At 41.5% G+C, this 8,876-nt stretch overlaps 1 protein-coding gene across 3 annotated transcripts in view; it reads right to left on the bottom strand.

Moving 5' to 3' along the window:
* ZBTB2 (zinc finger and BTB domain containing 2) overlaps positions 1–8,876 on the bottom strand; it is a 30,484-nt gene that overhangs the window by 8,425 nt on the left and 13,183 nt on the right. For all 3 annotated transcript variants that reach the window (XM_023206145.2, XM_023206146.2, XM_023206147.1), the window contains exon 2: positions 3,558–3,742. In XM_023206145.2, the coding sequence (XP_023061913.1) occupies positions 3,558–3,730 (173 nt within the window). In that variant the 5' untranslated portion in view covers positions 3,731–3,742. The remainder of the gene's footprint in view (positions 1–3,557; positions 3,743–8,876) is intronic.

Raw genomic sequence — 8,876 nt, forward strand, 5'->3', positions numbered from 1 at the left:
AAAAAAAAAAAAAAAAAAAAAAAACCAAGCAGAAGCACATGTGCACACATACACTTAAAAAACAGGTGGAGGCCGGGCGTGGTGGCTCATGCCTATAATCCCAGCACTTTGGGAGGCCGAGGGGGGTGGATCACCTGAGGTCAGGTGTTTAAGACCAGCCTGGCCAACATGGCAAAACCCTGTCTCTACTAAAAATACAAAAATTAGCCGGGCATGGGCGCGGGCAGCTGTAATCCCACCTACTGGGATTGCACTCCAGCCTGGGCGACAAGAGCGAGACTCCGTCTCAAAACAAACAAACAAAAACAGGTGGGATTTTTCAAAGCTCCTTAACGCACATTTCAGCCATCTGCATCCCTGACTGCTTTTATTCCCGGGCAGCTTGACCTCTCTGCCAATCAGCTCACTATGCACCAGACTTTGGTCTTTTCCCAGTCCTTTGGAAAGGATATATAGTTCTCTATAATATACTTACATCTAAGTAGTTTCCAGACATGTTTGACATAACATTTTTTTTTTGTTTTGAGATGGAGTTTCACTCTTGTTGCCCAGTCTGGAGTGCAGTGGCACGATCTCGGCTCACTGCAACCTCCGCCTCCCGGGTTCAAGTGATTCTCTTGCCTCAGTCTCCCGAGTAGCTGGGATTACAGGTGCACACCATGATGCCCGGCTAATTTTTGTATTTTTAGTAGGGATAGATTTTCACCATGTTGGCCAGGCTGGTTGACATGCTTTTATGTAGGATAAAGATGAATATAGTTTTACTACAGCTATAAGCCCTTTGGTATAAACTTCCATAGTAATTTCCGTTTTCAATTATTCCTTCACTAGAATTTTAAAAGCAATGATAGGCTTAAACAACTTTAAAAATAAGGATTTTTGAATAGCATTAGCATCGTCAGAAGGTTGTACTTAGAAAGGCCTCTCCCTCAGTGGTTTTATTTTTGATAGTTGAAAATCTGTAGTTGTCTATGATTTAAACATACCATTCAGAGTTGCAGACATAAGACAGGGACATCTAGTGGTAACTACAGCCAGAAATCTGCCTTGGAGTCAAACTTGAAAAAATTGACTCAGTCTATTCTCAGTCTATGACTGAGTAGCCGGGCGGCAGTGTTGTGCCCCACAGAGGAGGTGCTGGTTGAAAAGTACGCCCCTGGCCTTCATCCTGAGTTTGCCTTGCCTCAAGGAGCTTGAATTCTGTACTAGGAGGCGGCAAAGCTGGCCACTAGGCATGTGTCACCTCTGGTGCAGTAATACACACTGTTGCTTTACACTGTTGTATTACACAAATATCACAACGCCTTGTTAGAAAGGCATTTATTTACTGCCCTATACTTAAAGGTGGGTTTGTTGCATTGAATTAAAACTAATTATGTAGCATTCTTGCACTCCTCAAGATTAAAACTGCCTCCTTTTCAATACCATTGAATTCACTGTGTTGAGACTGTCCAGTACAAAACCCACACTAGGCCTGAAGTCTCTGACACATGAGTTAAAGGGAGCATCCTTAGTGTTGCCAGATGAGCCACCCCTCCTGGGTTATTCTGCAGTTGTCCCATCTGCTCCTCCAGACACTGATCAAGTAGCTATTCTACTGTGTGCAAATACCTCAGCCATACTGGGTGGTGTTTGCAAAGATTTGTAAAACCCAGTCCCTGCCCTCAAGAAACGTACAAATGAAGAAGGGGGGTAAGTATACAAAAAACAACAACATAGGGGAAAGGTGCATATTTGCACTCTTGTACATGTGCACTCTTATAAAGGAGCACAATTAAAGTGTTATGAGCCATGAGCAAGGACATGGTCACTGTCATTTGTTTTGTTTCACTTGACTGGGAGGGGTCATACAAGAGGTGCTGCATGAGCTGGGACTCAGGGAGTGGGCAGGATACCAGCAAAATGTGGTCCAGGTGAGCTGAAGCCATGAAAGTAGATCTGGTTAAGGTGAAGATGAGGGGTGGGGTGTCCCAGAGGGCCCAGTTGCAGGTGGGGCTAGAAGGAGGTTGGGTTCCAAGCCTGTGGGGCCTTGGATGATAGAATAAGGAGCCTGTGTGTTATTTTAATATCACCGGGCATCCCCGAGGTTTCTGACCCAAGGAATAACGCAGTATAGCAGGTTTCTCATCAAACACTACAGTCAAAGCAGTGTTTGGAAATACGAATCTGACAGTAATGTGGAAAATGGGTGATGAGGTAATGGAAGTGAGAAAGGAAAAGAAGTGACAAATGTGAAAGGTAATTTGAAGAAAACATGATTTGGGGACCGATAAGATGTGATTCAAAAGAGTTAAGCTTGGGATACTTGAAGATAAGAAAATAGGCAGGAGGAACTTTGGAGAGGGCCTAATTCAGTACATCCTCAAAGACGCAAAAGGAGATACTCAACTCGCAAAAGGAGATACTCAACTCGAAATGCCCAGCACACAGCCTGAGGCCTTGGGAATAGAGTTCTGGAGACAGAACAGTCAAGGCCAGAGCTATAAACTGAAGTTTCCAGCAGAAGCGAGATCTAGGAAAAAGACACACACCCATAGGAAGAGTGCAAAAGACAAAATTCACCAAAGGCCCAGGTTTAGAGGGCAGAAAAACAAGAGATCTTCAGCTATAAAAATGCAGATGACAACCACTTAAGAAGGAAGCAAACAAGAGCAGATGCTGGAGGACAGGATGCTAGAAGGCTGAGAGAAGGGCAGTGGTTTTGATGAGGGGTGACCTTAGAGAAAAGACTGCAGTAGAGTGAAGGAGGGGAGGAAACCACAGCGCACACTGATAGGAAGAGTGTGGGATGAGGAGAGTGCAGGCGAGGACCTTGATTACCCTTTTAAGGGCTTTCATAGTAAAGTGAAGAAGCGGCACCGTAACTCAGGCAGACAGCAGGGTCGAGGATGTGCTGATCCCACATGGGCTGGGGGCAGGGTAGGGGGCGTATGAAAACAGAGAAAATAAAAAGAATAGAATAAAAATTGAGGAGTGGGATCTCGCAGCATGAGGGAGGGAGGGAGATCATTTTCCAGAGACACCGAGAGGCCCTTTTCTCAAGATAGGAGAGATGAAAAGAGAGAAACTAAGCAAAGATAGAGATGTTTTCAGATAGAAAAGAGGGGAACTGGAGAAATTCATGCCCTCAAGCTTCTTGTTAGAGGAGGAGACAAGAATAAATGCTGAAAGTCAGGGGGATACTCAGGGGACTGGGGCTGGAGGAATGAGAGGCAGGGCTTGGATAATGAGTCCAGAAAAGATTACTGCTGGAAGGCTTCACTGAGGTTGGGGAGCTGGCTTTATAATGGACCTGATCTTGCATGTCCTGATCATGCAGGTGATACCCAGCGAGGGCATCTGGAGGTGGAGGGACTGCGTAGAGCTGGCAGGTCCAGTGATTCTCAAGTGCTACTGAAAGCACACGTAACAAGAAGGTAGGGGGCGAGTGAGGCCACAAGGGAGCAGGTCAGCTAGGAGCTAGGAGAGGTAGAGAGACCCATGGTCTTGATGAGGGCCAGGGATAGGGAGGTTAAGAAGTCTACAGTCATTAGGTTATTAGCAACCACTTTAGTTACCTGGTCTGATGGACAAACAACATCTTAAAGTAATTGGAGAATGAAGCAAGAACTGATTTGTGTGCCTTGAAGTATACATCGCCGATTGCAACCGTGCAGTCACACAGGAAACCAAACTCTCGCTGAGCGTTTAACTGTTGCAGGAGAATAAGTCCATGGTTGGCCAAATCCATTTTTTAAAAAATCTGCAAAGCAAACAATTTTATTTTTAAGAAGGTGATTCACAAATAAGAATGTGTCCTTTATAGTCACCAACAGTCATGATCATAGCTAACATGTCATCATAGCTAATGTGTCAGGCACTGCTAAAAACGTTACATAGATTAACTCATTTAGTCTTCCTAACAGTCCTCTGAAGTAATTATGTCATTCCGCTTTTTTTTTAAACAAATGATGTCATTTAAAGTAAATCAGGGAATTACGTGATTTGCCCAAGCTCACACAGATGGTAATGGAGAAGCCAGGAAATGAACTCAGGTGGTCTGCCTTTAAGCATCAAGTCCTGGAGACAGACAGCAAATATCTTGGACCATCGAGTCTTTTAGTTTAAAATTCCAAATGCAAACGGAGTCTTTTAGTGTAAGATTCCAAATGGAAATTCTAATGATGCATCAGAGTTTGTCAATTCTTCCGCAGAGATAGATAAATTAAGGTGTTGGGGTGGGGTCCCAGCAGGGCAGGGTGAGAATCAATAAGTTTGAGGGTCAATAGTCCAGCTCCTGCTGTGTGCTCCTGCTGGTGATGTAACAGCCCCATCACCCCTGACCCTTAACACTTACGGAGGAAGTGGGGTTGGGGCTGTGCATCCTTCCTTGTGGAGGAGGAAATGGGTTTTGAGACATCTAAGTAATTTGCCCCAGGCCTTCTAGCCAAAAGGTGGGAGGATCAAAATTTAAATGTGAATGTTCTGATTCCAAATTCTGTGATTTTCATTATTCACACTTGACCCTAGCAAACCCCCCTGGTCTATTTACAATAAAGAGGCTGCCTGACATTGCCTGGTTCATCAAATCTCTAGACTGCTCCTTTTCTACAAAGAGCATTTATAAAAGCCCATTACACACACACACCATTATATTTAACGTTATACTTAATGGTAAGGAAGGCGGAATGTCTTCTTCATAAGATTGGGAACAAGGCAAAGATGTCCCCTCTCGATATTCAACATAGCACTGGAAGTACTAGCTCATGCAACAAAGCAAGACAGGAAATAAAAAGCATACAGAAGAAAAAGGAAAAAATAAAACTGTCACTATTTGCAGACGACACGATTGTAACACAGAAAGTCCCAAGGCATCTATTAAAAAACAAAACAAAACAAAACTAAAAAACCTTGTAGAACTAATAAATGAGTTTGGCAAGTCACAAACATACAAAAAAAATCAACTGTAATTCTGTATACTAGCAATGAACATGTGGACTCAATTAAAAAGATAATACCACTTAAAATCATTCAAAAAATGAAATATATGGGTGTAAATCTAACAAAACATGTGCAGGACTTGCATGTTGAAAACTATAAAACATCGATTAAAGAAATAAAAGATCTAAATAAACAGATATGCTATGATTATGGATAGGAAGACTCAACATGGTAAATATATCAATTTCCCCAAATTGACATATAGGTTTGATGCAATTCCTATAAAAATCCCAGCAAGATTTTTTTGTAGATATACACAAAATTATTCTAAAACGTACATGTAAAAGCAAAGGAACTAGAATAGCTAAAATTATATATATGTGTGTGTGCATATATATATATATATATAGACAAACTTCTCACTCTTGTTGCAGGCAGGAGTGCAGTGTCACAATCTCAGCTCACTGCAACCTCCATCTCCTGGGTTCAAGCAATTCTCCTCCCTCAGCCTCCCTGGGGTAGCGGGGATTACAGGCACGCACCACCAAGCCCGGCTAAGTTTTTTGTATTTTTAGTAGAGATGGAGTTTCACCATGTTGGCTAGGCTGGCCTCGAATTCCTGACCCCAGGTGATCCACTTGCCTCGGCCTCCCAAAGTGCTGGGATTACAGGTGTGAGCAACCACGCCTGGCCTAAAATAATTTTTAAAAAAGAACCATAAAGTGGGAGAAACCAGTCCACCCAATTTCAAAATGCAGTATATTGCTACAGCATTCAAGACTGTGTGGTATTGGCAGAGGGACAGGCAAATGAATCAGTGGAACAAAATTGTGAACCCAGAAGTAGACACACATAAATATGTACGACTGATTATTGACAAAGGCACAAAAGCAATTCAGTGGAGGAAGAATAAGCTTTTCAACAAATGGTGCAGGATCAACTGGACTTCCACAGGCAAAAAAGAAAAACGAAAAAGAACCTGGACACTTAAGTCTCATATTTTATATAATAAAAATCAACTCAAAATGGATAATGAACTTAAATGTAAAACACAAAACTATAAAACTTTTGGAAAAAACATGTAAGAAAATCTAAAATCTAGGGCTAGTTAAAGAGTTTTTACGCTTGACATCAAAAGCAGAATCCTTAAAATGAGAACTTGATAAACTGGACTTCATTAAAATTAAAAACTTTTGCTCTCTGAAAGACCTTACTGAGAGGATGAAAACACAAGCTCAAAGACTAGGAGTCAGTATTTGAAAACTTTTGCAAACTAGTCCTTTGACAAAGGATTAGTATCTGGAATATGTAAAGAACTTTGAAAACTCAACAGTAAAAAAAAAATCAAATCAGAAAATATGTAATAGACTTGAAGAGACATTTCACCAAAGAGGATATACAGATGGCAAGGCAAATAAACACACGAAAAGATGTTCGAAACCACTAGCCACTAGGGAAAAGCAAATTAAAACCACAGTATCACTACGCACCTATCAGGATGGCTAAAATAAGAAACAGCCACAACACATGGTGGCAAGAGTGTGGAGAAGCTGGATCATTCATATGCTGCTGGTAGGAAGCATGTAAAATGGTACAGTCACTCTGGAAAAGAGTTAGCAGCTTCTTAAAAAAAACTAAACATGCAACTATCACATGACCCAGTAACTGTACTCCTGGATGTTTATCCCAGAGGAATGAAAACTTATGTTCACACAAAAACCTGTACGGGAATGTCCATAGTGGCTTAATTCCTAATAGTCAAAAACTAGAGACAATTCAGATGTCCTTCAATAACTGAATAAACATACTATGGTATGCCCACACACAGGGAAACTACTCAGCCATAAGAAGAAATGACCTCCTGATAACATACAACAACTTGGGTGAATTACACTCAGCGAAAAAAGCCAATCCCAAAAGATTATATACTGTATGATTACACTGATACAATATGTATGAAAATTAAGGAAATGGAGAACAGATTAGTGCTGTGGGGTGTATGGTAGCAGGTGGGCATGGCAATGGAAGGGCAACATGAGGGATCCTTGTGGTGATGGGAATGTTCTGCATGTCAAAATCCTGGCTCTGATACTATATTATAGTTTTGCAAGATGTTTCCATTAGGGGAAACTGGGTAAAGGGTATATGGGATCTCTGTACTATTTCTTGCAGCTGCATCTGAATCTGTAATGATCTCAAAATAAAGTTCAATTTTTTTTTTTTTGAGACAGAGTTTCGCTCTTGTTGCCCAGCCTGGAGTGCAATGGCGTCATCTTGGCTCACTGTAACCTCTGCCTCCCAGGTTCAAGCAATTCTCCTGCCTCAGCCTCCCGAGTAGCTGGGATTACAGGTGCCTGCCACCATGCCCGGCTAATTTTTTTTTTTTTTTTTTTTTTTAAGATGGAGTCTCACTCTGTTGCCCAGGCTGGAGTGCAGTGGCGTGATCTCAGCTCACTGACACCTCTGCCTCCTGGGTTCAAGCGATTCTCCTGCCTCAGCCTCCCAAGTAGTTGGGACTACAGGCACCCGCCACCTTGTCCAGCTAATTTTTTGAGGATACTCTCGATCTCCTGACTTCATGATCCACCCACTTTGGCTTCCCAAAGTGCTGGGATTACAGACGTGAGCCACCATGCCCGGCCAAGTTCAATTTTTAAAAGCCTACTACACATTAATTAATTGACTAAATTTTTAAAATGTGAGGATGCTTAATTTCAGAGTTAAGAATGTACTGGAGAGAATGCACTATCAGTAAGCTTAAAAAAATTCAAAGCAGACCCACAGCAATTTTTTAAAATATTTATTTTTTTATTTATTTTTAGACTAGTCAAATGCAGTAGTGAGAAGAGGGAATAAAGTAGAACAAGGCACTTGATCTGTAACCGAACAATCAATTGAGATAACTCACTACCTTTGCACCAGCCATCCACAGCAATTCTTAATCAGCAGAGGTGCTGGAATCCCTACTCTCCCTTCCTGCTCTAGGGATGTTCAGGCAGATTCAGAAATTAACAAGTATGCCCTAAAATGGACAAATGTAATGAAATAATTCTTTAAGAGACTGATCAGGTCACAAATCAAGAATCCAGAATGTCAAATTTCATATTTTCTACCATGAGTCATATTCAAGCACAACATAGGAGAGTCATCCAATTTTGCAAATCATTTGGGTATAAAGACCTAGACTGTTGTCTCATGCAAACAGATGGTATGGATCAGTTTCCCCACTACTTTCTGTGTATATCAGAGAAGGTGAGAGCACTCAGGTTAGGAAGCAGAGGCATAGGAAAGGCCCGAGGTTCATGATGAAAGCCAGGGAACTGCTGGGTTGCGAAAGTGACCTTACAGAGGTTACAGAGCAATATCACTCTAACCTGACCTCCACCAAGACATAACTTAGAAGCTTGTCTTCAAGGTTATTCTCTGTAAAGTGCCAGCATACTTCCTTTTCCAGCTTACTATCCTGCTTTTCTCATTAAAAAAGTATCCTCTGAGCCCCAACTGTGACATGCTCCCTGCCATGTCCTCTGACTCTGATCATGCTGATCAAATTTAGGCAGCTTGAGGTCCCAGAGCTCAGGTGTCACACTCATCAACAGTAGCTTCAAGTACAGGAAAATGTTACTATTTATCCCTTGATGACAATGATGAGAATTTTTTTTTTAGGGACTGCTACTACGGGCCATCATTTACATATGCTATTAATTTTAATTTCACATTAATTTATTTGAGCTATTTGAAGTATTGCTACCCACATTTATAAACAAGGAAATAGGGTTAGAGAGGGTAGGTGGCTTGCCCAAGCTTATAGAACCAGTACATTTAATAAGTAGGCTTTAAACTGGGATTCAGTTGGTTAGTTGGAACGTGCTACACTAAAGTGTGTGTGTTTAAATTAATATGATTATTTGCTGCTGCTTTTAAGTACATATACTTATTTTTTTTTTTGAGACGGA

The sequence above is a fragment of the Piliocolobus tephrosceles genome, chromosome 5 (assembly GCF_002776525.5).
Source record: "Piliocolobus tephrosceles isolate RC106 chromosome 5, ASM277652v3, whole genome shotgun sequence".
Taxonomy (NCBI): Eukaryota; Metazoa; Chordata; class Mammalia; order Primates; family Cercopithecidae; genus Piliocolobus; species Piliocolobus tephrosceles.